Genomic DNA, 14,374 nt, shown 5'->3' with positions numbered 1-14,374 from the left:
TCAGTTTCAAATGCCACAACCAAGTTCAAATCCTCCGCTACACCTTGGGTTGTTGTGAAGCAGTCCACTCCACACTCAAAGCGGAAGTGAAAATTGTCAGGGTAAACGTCATTGGACGGAAGGTGCAATGGTCACGTGACTGTAGGCTACGTAAATTGCGTAGAAACCAACAACAAACATGGCAGACGGTGAGTGGGTTATCCCTTTCATAAGCATTTTTTGCGCTTTAGTGCAATTTCAGGTTGATATCGCACTGTTTAGTATTACTCTTTTTGCATAAAACAAGTGTTGAAATATGTTTCAGGGCAGCATTGTCGCTATCGTCCTTCAAATGTTGTAGTTTGTTGCCTGGATAGCATGCTAGCTAGCAGGCTGATTAACGTTAGGTTAGCCCATTGAATCCCGCCACCTTTGAGTAACGTTACAGACAAGTGGTTAGCTAGTTAGACTGATTGCTAACAGTATTGTTAGCCCGGTTAGATCAGCCCGTCTTCGCCTTTATTAGGCTTTCCTCTGCGGTTCAGTTTTGCAGTCGTGCCAAATTCTGCATGTCATCCATGTCTGCGAGAGCTAAACTTGCGTAGTAGTTGACCTTTCTATTTCTAGAGAAGTTGCTAGCTTTATTCAGCTAGCCTGTTAAGCTAACGAATAGAGCGAAATTAGAATAACGTTGCTGTTCACTACGGTGAAGTAGCACAGTCCTGATTGCTTTCACTTACAAACGGCTTTTCCTCTTTACAGATCAAACAGATGCCGATCAGAGCATGGAAGGCAGCACACCGGTAGGAACATTTAATTCATCACAATGTAAATGCTTAACATTCTGCTTCATGTTAGGTTGTCGTCCACCTAAGTACACACAATCACCCGGTTGACCCCCCCTTTGATCGTGAATTAGATACTATTGTAAAATGTGTCTTACTTGGTACTGTGGTGTTTAGGTGGCTGAGAACCCTCATGCAGAATATGGGTTGACAGAAAACATTCAGGTGAGGTGTAGCAACCACTTCAGTGCAGATATATGTGATCAGCTGAGCCTTCAAGTGATGCATTGCGCGCTGTGTATGGATCTGTTCTCTGGGGATATCTTCATGCTTTTCCGTTTCTTTTGCAGAGGATAGTGGAAAACGAGAAGGCTCACCACGAGAAGATGGCGAAACAGAAGCTGGATTTGCAGACCCTACAGACGCTCCCCACGCGAGCTTACCTGGATCAGACAGTGGTGCCTATTCTCCTTCAGGGTCTCTCCGTGCTGGCTAAGGAAAGGTATGTTGAAAAGAACTGCCTGTTACAAACTGGCACATTTGGAAAGTGTAGGCTGATGGAGAGCTCTCCAAAGACTTATTTTCACACCCAATTGCTCTATGTTCTCATTTTTAAGCCATAATTTTGCGTATAGGGAAGATGGCCACATGGTATCTCAACCATAATATGAGCATTAAGTTTTGTTTTTCCCACACATGAAAATTAAGTTTATGTTTACTACTGTACATGTTTTGCCTTTCTCTGATGAACCAATTAAATCACTTTGTTTTAAATGGAAAATACTGTATCATACACTTGGCCTTGTTACGCAGTAGTAGCTGTACTTAAAACCTCTTCCTTGTCTTTCTCCCTTAAATCTAGACCGCCACAACCTATTGAGTTTCTCGCCGCATTCCTTCTGAAGAACAAGTCGCAATTTGAGGATCGGAATTAACATGGATCAGGAATTATTGGCCTAATAAAAAGATGACTGAGTGGTGTTTTTGTTTTGTTTGACGAGGGAATGACGCACATCATTTACCCCCAGTTCCTTCCAGACTGTATGGTTCTTTTTTAAAATCTAAATAAAAATACAAAAAACCTTGCCTTTCTCCAGAAGTACCTTCTGTGCTGTAGCTCGTTATTTCAAGAATCATACACAATACAGAAAATTAAAAATAAGTGGACAGAATCTCAACACTTACAGTACACTAGAGTTTACAATTTATTCCACCATGTAACACTGACATCATTACAAGACAGACCAAAAAAAAAAAAGGAATTCCCTATGCAGGGACACTTCATTTGCAACAAGTGTTTGGATATAAAATCAATTAAAATATTACACCTTTTTGTATTACATTCTATAAAATATATATATATATATAATTCTTCTTCAATACAAAGTCTACATACTCTTAAGTTAAAGCACTCTGTTCAAACAGTAGCTTGCCACTCATAAGATTCAGCGGTACCCTCGTCACAGTTTCTTTCAGATGCAGACAAAACCTGACCAGACTTTCCTGTTAGCTTATTACCCTTTAGCCTTTAATTAAGAGTTTTTTCAGCAGAAAATGAGACAAATTAATGTTGAAAGTAGTACTGAAAAAGAATTAAGCAAAAAAAAAAAAACCTTCAAGAAAAGGGCGTTTTATATTACAATGTCATTGATATTGAATATTATACTGGTCAAATGCGATGGGTCTTGATAAAACAAAACTGACAAAGTCAAGAATTAAGTTACATAGTGTCTTTGTTGCTGTTTGGTATGCTTACAATTAAGGGATATGGCCTTCAGGACATGGTTTTCCGCAGTGATTATTAGGGAATGGATAATAGTGGCTAAAGTTTGTAGCCACTGTTATTGGAGCCCTGTGAGGTTTTTGATTAAAAGTGTATTGAAATGTTAGGCAAAATGCACTAGTCAACCCTATACGTACATATACTGAGAATAGTTTAATATCTTGGCAGTCTGAGCCGTTGTGTTGTTGTAGACATTCAGTTGTTGCACTGAATATATTTGTCCGCATGAGACGTTTTCTATGGCATAATGTTGCAGTGGTCTAAAGTGTTTATTTTTTAGTATTTCAATCAAGTAGTAAATTCCTACTAGTCACTAATCTTACAGTTAGAGTGACATCACAAGGTGCCTAAAGGAGGTTGAGATTCTCTGAGTTTAAAATGTATAAGAAAAAACAAAAAAAAACGGTTTCTCTTAAAGAGAAGGTTCTGTTTTTTTTTTCCTATTGCCCAAGGAGAGATAGATGGGAGGAGGGATTTCATGGCTTGGAAAGTTGAAGATCACATTGTGTCACAATCAATTTACAGCATTGGCAAGCGAGACTGTTAGGTTGCGTATGCAGTAACACCGAAAGAACTTTGCTGTACGTGTTGCAGCTACACCAGACAATCAGAAGACCCATTCGATCTGATAAAGAAGAAAAGTGAGAATATATGGCACCATTTTTTTTCGTTTGTTTGCTTGTTTTTTTTCCAAGAAAAAAAGAAATCACAGCAGTGCTCAACACCAAAACGATTCCTTTTCTCAGGCCTTGTAAAGTGCCAGAAACTTCACATAATAATAATAAAAAAAGGAAATGCCACAAGTCAATGGGGGAGGGAAAAGCAAAAAAGAAAGATGAAGTTACGGCAACAGAAGGAAAAAAATGAAAAGAAAGGGAAAAAGTCACGTCAAGCCATGAGACAACAGCAGGGCCTCGCAAGGACTCTTTGGGTGATACAGAACCTGTCCCAGTCCCATACAGCACCCACGCTATTGACCTTTGGGATGGGTGAGGGGAGGGGGGGGTCATAGGTCATATATAGAACTGATGAGCGGCGAGGCTGTCCATGAAGGGCCTCACCAGGTTGTCGGTGGAGAAGTAGAAGACCAGGCCGAAGGTGATGGAGATGGGTAGCGCAGGCAGGGCCTTCTTAAAGATGGCCAGCAGCAAGAGGGTCAGACAAAGGCCCTGAGAGACGACAACAACAACAACAACAACAACAACATTAATTTGACAGAACTATACAACACTTACCAAACTATTTAATCTGGAATTGTTCGTTTGAATGTGTACATAGAGTACCATCCAGAGTTATTGGCACCTCTGCTAAAGTTGACTAAAAAAAGAGGAATATAAAATCATCTTTTGGAAATTGATCTTAATGCCGTAAGTAAAAAAAATGAGGAAATATCCTACCTTTAAGGACACCAATTTTCTTTGTAAATGAATAATGCATCATCAATAAATGTTCTTCCTTAAAATACAGGGGTCATAAGTATTGGCACCCCTATGTTAAATTCACCTGTATAAAGGAGCAATACCGACATTACACAGCCTACATCACATTAATCATCAGAGATGACAAATGTCACCAAATGCCTCCAAATCTGAATCAAGTTGGGAGTCATAACTTTAACCAACTACAATACACAAAAAAATCTCAGTTTTCTCCTTAAACTCTATTTACGACAAGCATGCTTCCCCTTCTGGCTACAGAGAGAAAAAAACAAAAACATTACAAACAATTCAACTATTCATTGTGATCTCATATGACACTGAGATCATTGCAACAGGCAAAGACAGCGAGCTCAAAAGAGGTCAAAAATAGCTCCCTCTAGATTGTTTCTACAAAGGCACCGTCTCAAAGTCTCATTTATGACTGTGATGAATTAATCCACAACTACTCAGGCATACTCTATGTGTCAGGCTTGTTGTGCTATAGGAATGCCATTGGGATTAATCTACACAGGAATGCTATTGGGATTCATCTATACAGGAACGCTACTGGGATTAATCTATAGAAATTATATTTGGATTAATCTATAGAAATGCTATTAGGAACAGGAACACTGGGCTGTTGAGCTACAGAAACACCAACCATGAGCTACAAGAACTACCATGTTGTGGCACAGAAAAGTCATACACACATCATCAGTGCTGAGCATAAGAAATACCTTGATCTATGCAGTAGTTCTATGCAGTGTCAGCACTAGGCTATATGAACCGTCATCAGTGTTGAACTAAAGGACCCCCCTTTCCTCCCCTGGTAGCACCGGTTGTACTTACGATCAGGATGGCCACGAAGCAGGCCAGCGTGGTGTTCCAGTCCCCACCGGTGGCCGCCGCCTTCCCCACCAGCACGCTGTAGAAGATGAAGTCCCCCAGACCCAGCTTCACGCCCCCTGGCACGGGCACAGGCAACAGAACAGGGGCGTTAGCACGGGCACAGGCAACAGAACAGGGGCGTTAGCACAGGCAACAGAACAGGGGCGTTAGCGACGCTAACTTTACACCCCCTGGCACAGGCAACAGAAGAGGGGCGTTAGCGACGCTAACTTCAAGCCCCCTGGCACCGGCACAGGCAACAGAACAGGGGCGTTAGCGACGCTAACTTCAAGCCCCCTGGCACCGGCACAGGCAACAGAACAGGGGCGTTAGCGACGCTAACTTCAAGCCCCCTGGCACCGGCACAGGCAACAGAACAGGGGCGTTAGCGACGCCAACTATGACAAGTGGGCTGTATGCCCTTATCTCATGCTACTTTACTTTGCTGTTTCATGTATATTTTTCTTGTTTCTATGTTTGGCTTCACTACTCAATATTTTATCGTAATGCATACCACTTGCCATACATTTTGAATGTCTACGTTCGTTTCATTTGTGATTTAAGAACAGCAGACAAGAGCAGCGGTTTTAGAAAAACAGTCCTAAGAGAAAAGGAGCAACCATTCACCGATGAGAAAGATAGACATAAACACACAAGCAACAGACTCTCCACAAATGGTACATTTTCCACAGGCAATAGATTTCTCCACAAGCAGCCTTGAGAGAAACTCTGTGCACTCGTGAGTGCATGACTCATCTCCATGGAAACATTAGAGCCACTCACGGTCTTCCTCCATTTCCTCCTCTGCTGAGTAGCTCCTCCCCACTCCTCTGAGTGACGGGCTCTCTCTGCCCGCCCCTTCCTGTTCAAGGATTCCTCCATCACTCTGATGCATTTCGTCATCTGGAAGAGTTTAAAAAAGCAAACAAAAGTTAACATACATGTAAGGCCCTTAATGATATAAACCCTCAAACCTCAACATCATTCAACAGAGCTGTATGCCCATGTATGTCTGAATGAAATATATCGAAAAAGAGAAGCAATTGCTCATGTCCAAAATATCTTATGAGTCAGTGCTGGCTTTGTTTATTTAAAAGAGGACCAGAGGACATGTTCAGTTGCATTACACTGCGAAGTCTGTATTTTCAGTAGATTTTAGAACATTTGGAGAAATACACTTACATTCATGGACAAGCACTGGCAGAAAGAAAGATAACCAGATATAACCTGACACTTTTGGGTGTGTGCGAGAGGATGCTGTTCAGCTGCCAAACACTCTATCAAACTATCAACGATCCGACAAGCAGGCAGAACAAACACTTAATCTGCAGGGGACCCAGAGCAGCTGCACTGCACTCACCCGAGTCATGATACACTTGCTCCGCTGCAGTAGGTGGATTGGCCATCCCCACCATCCAGACCATGGCGGCTAAAAGAGGGGAAATCATCAGGTTTCACTTCAGCTGCATGCTGTGACAAAGGACTCACCATTTAGTCAGTGCAAACCAAGAGGAACCTGATACTCCCATCTCAGAATGGAGTACTTGTGGCAGTTTATGAGAAACTAGAGAGTATGTGGGAAATCAAGACATATCTGGATATATAAACATAAATCAAGACATATATGGAAAACTTGTGTGGATATAAGAGTGTTATATAAATAAATGTGAGGAGAATGAAGCTGGTGAACTAATGAGACCTACAGGAGTATATGAGAGCAGGGAAAATGGGCTCGTTCCTCTCCTGGGCCGTTTCCACCAGCATTCTCAGAGGACCCTTCGGACACAACACAGCAATTAAATCTGAAACACACACACACACACAGAGAGTCAGTGTTCTGCCAATAAACTGTATGCTCTGAACCACAGAAATGATATATTAGTCTCAGAATGGCCACAGGAATAGAGTACATATGAGGTCAGAGAAACCAGAGACAATAAAGTATAATACAAAGATTCTGGTCCTCGACTATGAGTTGCGGTTGAAGCTGCTGGCTTTGTCTCATGCCTATCAACACCCCGCAGCTTCTAAAATCATTGTAAACCATGGCCTCTTGGGGACTAATACCTAAATAAGACAACTGGCAATTGTAGTTGTGAATCGTATTCAAAAACGGTGGTAAAGTCGTATTCAAAAACGGTGGTTAAGTTGGAGCCCTTCATCCTCTGCTTCCTTCATCCTTTCTTTCCTTCTTTCTTTTTCTTGCTTCCTTTCTTTATTTCATTCTTTCTTTCCTCCTTTCTGTCTTTCTTTCTTTCTTTCTTTCTTTCCATTCCTCGTTTATTTCATTCAACCTTCCTTCTCTCCTTTCTTCCCTCCTTCCCTCCATCCCTCCCTCCCTCCCTCCCTCCCCTCGGTCCTCACCGTAGACGGAGATGGCCCCCAGGATGACCCATGCGGACCACTCGGGCAGGAACTTGATGAAGATGAGGGCCATGAGTGCGCTGATGATGATGAGGTAGGCCTGCTGCAGCTGCAGGGGCCCCTTCCAGTGGATGCACACCATCCCCACCGCCCCAAAGTTCCAGATGATCATCACCAGCGTCGGGTAGTCCATGGCCACGTTGTAGGTCTTGAACAACTCGCTAATGTGGAGGGGGAGGAAGAGACGGATTAACTCACCACATTTTTCAAGGTATCCCACTGTTGCTGTTACAGATTGAAAATGTAACTGATGTCAATTATGTTGATTTCGTTTGTTTTTGTTTTGCATATGCCTTTATGTATTCTTTTTTGTTTCCTTTTCCCCCCTTACAGTTGGGCCTTGATGCTTGATGCGTCCAGAGAGACCATTCACATATGCGTTCACGGGTTCCTGTAGCTCACCTAGTTGAGTAACTGCAGTGGTAGTAGTGCAAAGGTGCTAGCAACATCAAAAGTGTTGGTTACATTCCCAGGAAATGCACATGAGCTACCGATCGTTTTTTTTTTTTTTTTTTACTGTACTCGAAAGTCACTCTGGATGGGAAGTGCCTGTTAAGGCCAACATGCAGCGGAGGTGCAAACAATAGTGACAGTGTTGAGGAATATCACTGTACAGCTTCTTCAGGGCTAACTTGTGACCTTATACAACAATTCGTTTAATTCCCCAAGAAAGAGCGATGTAATGACCATCACAAGGGCTATTATTCACTTGTGTCTGTGACAGTGTCCAGTTTGCTCTGAGAGCTTCTAGAAAATCAGCTGCCACATCAACAACTGCCTGAATAACAACTCGTGTCATATGAGAATGACAAATATATATTGAATAGAAGTTAAATGAGAAGAGAGAGAGAGGGAGAGAGAGACCAGCTAGAAGATAAAAAGAAAGGAGGGAGAGATAGAAGGAGACAGAGGTACCAGCTAGAAGAGAAAGAGAAATGGAGAATGAGTCTTGGAATAAGAAAGAGAGAAAATGACTCTAGTGAGACTTAGCCCAGGTACATGAGGAGAGTGAGAGGGATAGAGACAGAGAGAGAGATAGAGAGAGAGAGAGAGAGAGAGAGAGAAAGAGAGAGAGAGAGAGAGAGATAGAGAAAGAGAGACAGAAAGAGAGAGAGAGAGAGAGAAAGAGAGAGAGAAAGAGAGAGAGAGAGAGAAAGAGAGAGAGAGAGAGAGATAGAGAAAGAGAGAAAATATCTCTGGTGAGACTCACCCCAGGTACATGAAGCTGAACCAGAAGAGCAGCATGAGGGAGGAGAGGATCAGCCAGCCATGGATAAACTGTACACACACACACAAACAAACAAACAACCGTCCTTAGCAGGGTGTCCTAATGCATTCCACTGAATTAAACAGCATCCAAATGTGTTCAGTCGTAGTCAACTGAAGCGCACACAGACATGTTTTCACTGCCATTGGTGACTTTCAGTGTTGTGTGAAACACCACAGACCTCCAATGAAATTAAATCCTCAAGAAAAACAATCACTTCAGGCATTACAGTGGGATGAGAGCACTGCATCTGTTTTAGAGAGTCGGGACGGCACAATATTTTTTGTATCCAAAATTATGACTGATTAGATTCAACTTTATTGTCATTTAGCTGATACCATACCGTGTGTAAGTATCTTGCTACAAATAATAAAACAACACCCTGGTATTAAAAACCTTAAACATCAGTAATAGAACTCATAGAATAAGCCTAGACAATGGGACAGCAAAATATTTGTATAATTATAACTGATAACATGTATTGATTTTATAAAAACATGATTAAAATACCATTCAAGTATCAAATATAAAATACCAAGTATCGGTTCTAATAAAACGAGGTTTCATAACTAATTTCTAATTTTGAGGTATTGCAATATCTTTCTAGTGTCACTATACTGTGCAAGGTTAATCCGCAGTGCAAGTCTGTTGTGCTTTATAGGGTTATAATCCGCAATAATCCTTATAGGGTTGTAGATATCATATGAAACGATATGGGAGGAAGTGGTTATCAGCCTTCACAGCGTTTACTCTGTACTGCTATGGGAATATTAGTGTGCGTGTGTGTGTGTGTGTGTGTGTGTGTGTGTGTGTGTGTGAAGGTGGGGGGTGGTAGGGTGATAAGAGAATCCTTTCAAGATCAAACTTAAGAGGCTGCTGGAGGTCATGTTCTACATTGCATGCGTGGTCCACAAGCTTCTTTCTCAAACCCAGGAGAAAAATCAGCACCTCTATGAGATGGCACTACACTCTACCAGCAGGGCTGGCTGACAGCTGCACCTCAGCAGTCAGCACCCACTAGCAGTCAGGTTGTTCCCCTTACAACTGGCCTACACCAGGACCGCAACTGAAGCGCTACACTCAGGCACGAAAACATAGGTTTTGCAGACTGGTCTATTTTTGCAGACTGGTCTATTTTTGCAGACTGGTCTATTTTTCCTCAAACGTGTGCACACACTGCTCTCTCGCATCTGGTGTAGGCAGTTACGCAAACGGAAACGCTTCAGTTGCGTGCCCGGCGTAGCCCCCCGCCTGTTGATGGAGCTTGCACACTGCTCCATCAAACGCCAACAAACTCCAACAAACACCAACAGTTGGGTCAGTGTGGGCCGGTCGTCTGTCTTTGTTGGCGTTTCTTGGATGGAGACACCACAGTGTGGACTGGAAGTTGGTTTTATGAACATTCTAAAGACTATTTCCAACAGCTGTAGAATGTAGAATAGAACTTTATGTTTGAGTTTGTTGGTGTTTGCTGGAGCAGTGTGCAAGCCAAGAGGTGGATGGTGATCCAGGGAGACTCGGGAGGGCGGTTTCTCACCTTGTAACAGCGGTACTTGTAGAGCACCACAAGGAAGATGGTCATGACCACGATGACGCTGATCATGATCATGGTGTTCAGCACGGAGTTGAGGAGGCGACGGCCCACGGAGGGCGTGTCCTCGGTGAAGGGCGTGTAGATGCTGAGTAACAGGAAGAGGAAGTCAGACTCACAGAGACCTAATCTCTCCTTGAGGCCTCCCGACATAACAAGAGTCTAGCTTCATAAAGCTCATATATTAGCTATTCTATAACTATACTATAAAAGACACCTCAATATTACATTATACTGCATGTAAGGAAACCAAATATTAGGCTGTGGAGAGAAAGAGGAAGTCTGTCCCAACAGAAACAGAGTGTTTGTGTGTGTGTGTGTGTGTGTGTTAGAGGAGTGTGTGTGTGTGTGTGTTAGAGGAGTGTGTGTGAGGAGTGTGTGTGTGTGTGTTAGAGAAGTGTGTGTGAGGAGTGTGTGTGAGGAGTGTGTGTGAGGAGTGTGTGTGTGTGTGTGTGTGTGTGTGTTTCCAGACGATGCCACTCACAGCTGCTGGCCGTTCTTTTCCGTGTAGAAGCTGACAGACTTGATGGTGGCCACGACGACCACCATGCACAGTGTGACTGGCACAAAGAGCATGATGACATGCTTGGCCCCGTACTTCAGTGTCAGCTCCTCCTCGTCTGTCTCCGTCGACGACTCACGACCGGACACGGGCCGCGCCGGTCGTCTGGACGGACTTGGCGTCCGCGCCACTCGCCGCTGCTCAAAAAAGGACGTACCAATCAGATTTCACCCCTTTATTAAATATTCTGAAAGGAGCTGGTAATGTCAATGTCAATGTATTTATATAGCACTTTTATAAACAATGGCAGTTGACCATAGGTAACTCTCCTGCCAAACAAAGTGAGAGTGAGAATAGATACAGTAGATGATGTATTTCTCTAACTGGAGCGCAAGCTGGGAAACCACTACTTGTATTGTTACATATGGCAACTTTTAGAGCAATGGGCAACCACATAACTGGTTCCATGTGTTCAGACTAGATTGTCATGAAAATTTGCCTATTCATGATAAAAGGTAGAAGAAAATAGCCCAATAGCAATGGGAATGTGCCAGAACAAAAAAACTCAGAAATCCTGCCAAGCAACATTGCTCAAAAAGTTGCCTTGTGTATCATCTTTAGGCTACAATCCACATCATTTTCTTCCAGTTGGAGCACCCTTACAAAAGATACTGTTCTGTTTTCAGTCTAAACTATCTATCTGCTGAGTGAGATCAAACCTTTGCCATCCTTTCATGCAAGTTTATATTGCTCCAAATGACAGTCAGAATGTCTAACGACTTCTGAGGATTATCTACACAAGGGCAACTGCTTATAGATAGATAGATAGATAGATAGATAGATAGATAGAGATACTTTATTGATCCCCAAGGGGAAATACTGAAGGTTTTCCTTTATCTGCACATAGATTCCACCCTAAACGGCTTGTTTGGGGGGGGGATCTTAGCCTACACCTTTAAAAAATATCGCTCAAAAAATATCTCAGACTCACATTTTGATATAGGCCTACCACGTGAAACAGACTTCACAGTTCCACTTCACAGTTCGCAGAATGCCTTGAAATTGAAAAAGGTCTAGCGGAGAACTACTAACCCTCTTAGGTTCTCCATCCTGAGGAAGGTTCATGTCAGGGTCTCGGTTGTAGTTCGGTACGGACGGACTCTCGGGCTGGACCAAGGCTGTCCGTTCATTGCAGACCTCTTCTTCGCTGTCCGAAGTATTCATGAATGTAGTGTTGGTAGCCACTAGATCAACATACACACAGCTAGGGAACAATCAAACCAAGAACAGCACCTTAGGTGTGGATATACCGTGACGTGACACCAGGCGGAACAGCCTAGGTGTCACCGATCCATCCAGCATCTAACCTACAGTTAACAGTGAAGAAAAACCTGTCTGTCCCATCGAGCATGTTTGCTAATGGTATGGTACCATAGTGGCGAATAACTCCGTTACATTCCCGTGTATATTAGCCTACAATCTAGCTGACTTGGAAAGAAGGGCTAAAGCACGTATTTCTGCAGCACAAGCACCAAAACTCAATACTCACTGATGTTTTCCAATCCAGTCAGCTAGCTCGCTCGCTTCGGTAACATACAAATAACGCCGACTAGCCTACAAGTTCGCGACTGCTTAGATGCTGTTCACAAAAACTGGACAGATCGAGTCTGTATGCTCAAGAAACAAGTAATAGCTGTTCTCACCTTAAGATTTTATAATTTCACATCAATAAAGGCAAAAATGTGCGTCAGTCTTCGGACTGACCGGATATTTCTCCTCCTGTCTGAAAAAAACACAGACAGTAAAAGAAACAACAAATGCCAGCAAGGAAGTAAGCTGCTCAGCTGATCTTCGCATGACCACGTGACGGTCACACTAAAGATGACGTCACTTGAAAATCGTAGCTATACATATATCACAGACTGTATATATATATATATATATATATATATATGTCAAAATATATATTACACTTAATTATGAGTTAAACATATGTATGAAAAAACATTATTTATGCAGGAAAATGCAGTTTCTATCATGTGACAAATAAATCATATGGTGTGACGAGAAAACCCGGTCACACTATATGATATGGGGTCACACCATATGAGGTTTCATGTACTTAGCATGACATTAAGCAATGTGCTTTTATGCTAACATCCTAAAAACATGCTAACAGCAAAATGACAATATAGTTTTAAAGGTAATATTGACTGAAAAGTAATTTTATTTGGGCATTTTTGCGTAAAATGCGTCACATCAAAAGACAATGCAAAAGGGAACTGAAGCAGGAGTGCCGGATATACTTGATTTTTTTGAAAACATGAAGAGAGAAAACTCACCTTGTAACTTTCAGTGTCCTTCTGAGGTGTTGTTCTTCCCATAGACAGTAAAAGAAAGTTCATTTTCTGAAAGAAGGGGGACCCCTACTCCCCAAAGGTCTCCAAACAATCGCCCGTTTAAAAAAAGTAATATGGCGTCACACCATATGATATCCATTTCTGGGACAAAGTGTTTTAGTTAAGGATGGCTTCACAATATTATGCCTGAACTTTTAGTCAAGCAGACTCACAAGTAGGCATCTGGGTTATCAATATATGATTGAATAAACAGAAAATTAATTCATTTTCTTGTTTTTATTCAAAATCAAAATTTGTGAAGTGTGACTGGGACAGTCACGCCATATGAGCTTTTTCTGGTTTGGCTAATAATTGTGAAAAAATGGAAGATTAATCCCATGAATGCTCTGTATGTTCATATAAAACAGCATTTTCTGAACAATATCACCATAGTTTTTAATATATTTTTTTCTAATTTACCTATCTTTGACACATTTGACCAAAAAAAGGCCATGTCATGTCAACCACCCATGTGCGTTTTGTTTCATTCGACTCTCCTGGATGAATGGAACAGGCATGGGGGACGAAAGAAACATACCATTTAAGCTATGTACTTCCCACAACTTCAATATTTGACAACATATCATGAATGGTACATCAAATAGGTGTTATTTTTAATAGATTGCTGATGGGCTATACATCTTGGTGAACGTCTGTTAACAACTTCTTGCCGTTATCGTGAAGCGTGTATCTCGCGGTTATGGAAATATCATGCAATATGCCATTTTTATAGTTAGAACAATATGTGTTCCCAATTATATCATGTTTCTATAGTGTAACATGTTATTTTACTGTGTCTTTACGTGGGTTAGGGCACCACACATCCAAATAAGTGCCCTTCATGACCCACAGGCCTTCAGTCTCCACAGGTTAACATGGCAAAACTCGAAAAGCTTGTCAGACCTCCCGTGCCTAGTGACGGGTTGCTAAGCCACGATTGGCCTGTGGCGGTTTTTGGGTGTGGCTTAGCGAAGGGTGAATTGGATGATCTAAGTTTCCTTTGTGGTTGATAAGATATTACAGTTTTTTTCAGTCGCTAACAAGCGTTTGTCCAACCAGTTGTCACATTTTCAAAACTCTAAATACAATTAGCACAGCATTGGTCTTTTGTGGCCATACCATTCACACAATTCATGTCGTTTTCACACGATATGCAGTCAATGAAAACATTTCCACAATGCTTACATTTTCTTAACAGACAAGCTATACCTCCCAACAAAATTATGGATTGTTTTTGCATTATTTACGAATGTTAACACACAACATCCCACAATAGTAAAAACAATATTCCAAACCTTAGATACAGTATAGGGCAATTCCACGGAAAAAAAAACTTTT

At 41.9% G+C, this 14,374-nt stretch overlaps 3 protein-coding genes across 6 annotated transcripts in view; 1 reads left to right on the top strand and 2 right to left on the bottom strand.

The window, feature by feature from the left end:
- Window positions 1-67, bottom strand: part of spast (spastin) — a 25,361-nt gene extending 25,294 nt beyond the window's left edge. For both annotated transcript variants that reach the window (XM_076288974.1, XM_076288982.1), the window contains exon 1: window positions 1-67. This exon is cut by the window's left edge and continues 438 nt beyond it. The gene's annotated coding sequence lies outside the window, so the exon portion shown is untranslated.
- A 67-nt stretch (window positions 68-134) lies between these two features.
- On the top strand, window positions 135-1,849 carry dpy30 (dpy-30 histone methyltransferase complex regulatory subunit). 2 transcript variants are annotated; one of them, XM_076288991.1, is made up of 5 exons: window positions 136-188; window positions 742-782; window positions 942-989; window positions 1,115-1,266; window positions 1,627-1,849. In XM_076288991.1, the coding sequence occupies exons 1-5, from the start codon at window positions 179-181 to the stop codon at window positions 1,697-1,699; spliced, it is 324 nt and encodes a 107-aa protein (XP_076145106.1). In that variant the 5' UTR covers window positions 136-178; the 3' UTR covers window positions 1,700-1,849. The 2 variants fall into 2 exon arrangements, with proteins under 2 accessions (XP_076145113.1, XP_076145106.1); XM_076288998.1 differs by lacking the exon at window positions 942-989 and having other exon boundaries at window positions 135-188.
- A 107-nt stretch (window positions 1,850-1,956) lies between these two features.
- On the bottom strand, window positions 1,957-12,473 carry psen2 (presenilin 2). 2 transcript variants are annotated; one of them, XM_076288953.1, is made up of 11 exons: window positions 12,341-12,473; window positions 11,730-11,901; window positions 10,620-10,834; window positions 10,082-10,223; window positions 8,488-8,555; window positions 7,218-7,438; window positions 6,557-6,655; window positions 6,214-6,282; window positions 5,637-5,756; window positions 4,815-4,930; window positions 1,957-3,716 (listed from the first exon to the last, which is right to left on the bottom strand). In XM_076288953.1, exons 2-11 carry the CDS (start codon window positions 11,859-11,861, stop codon window positions 3,561-3,563), a joined length of 1,338 nt encoding a protein of 445 aa, XP_076145068.1. In that variant the 5' UTR covers window positions 11,862-11,901; window positions 12,341-12,473; the 3' UTR covers window positions 1,957-3,560. The 2 variants fall into 2 exon arrangements, with proteins under 2 accessions (XP_076145068.1, XP_076145077.1); XM_076288962.1 differs by lacking the exon at window positions 12,341-12,473 and adding an exon at window positions 12,187-12,334.
- Between the last annotated feature and the right edge of the window lie 1,901 nt (window positions 12,474-14,374).

The sequence above is a fragment of the Alosa pseudoharengus genome, unplaced genomic scaffold (genome assembly GCF_046254945.1).
Source record: "Alosa pseudoharengus isolate Yale_2024_CS ecotype anadromous, Long Island Sound unplaced genomic scaffold, YU_APseudo_1.1 YU_APseudo_1.1_scf_1, whole genome shotgun sequence".
NCBI classification, from domain to species: Eukaryota; Metazoa; Chordata; class Actinopteri; order Clupeiformes; family Clupeidae; genus Alosa; species Alosa pseudoharengus.
Note: the sequence above shows the minus strand (reverse complement) of the source record. Positions and strands in the feature narration are given on the sequence as shown.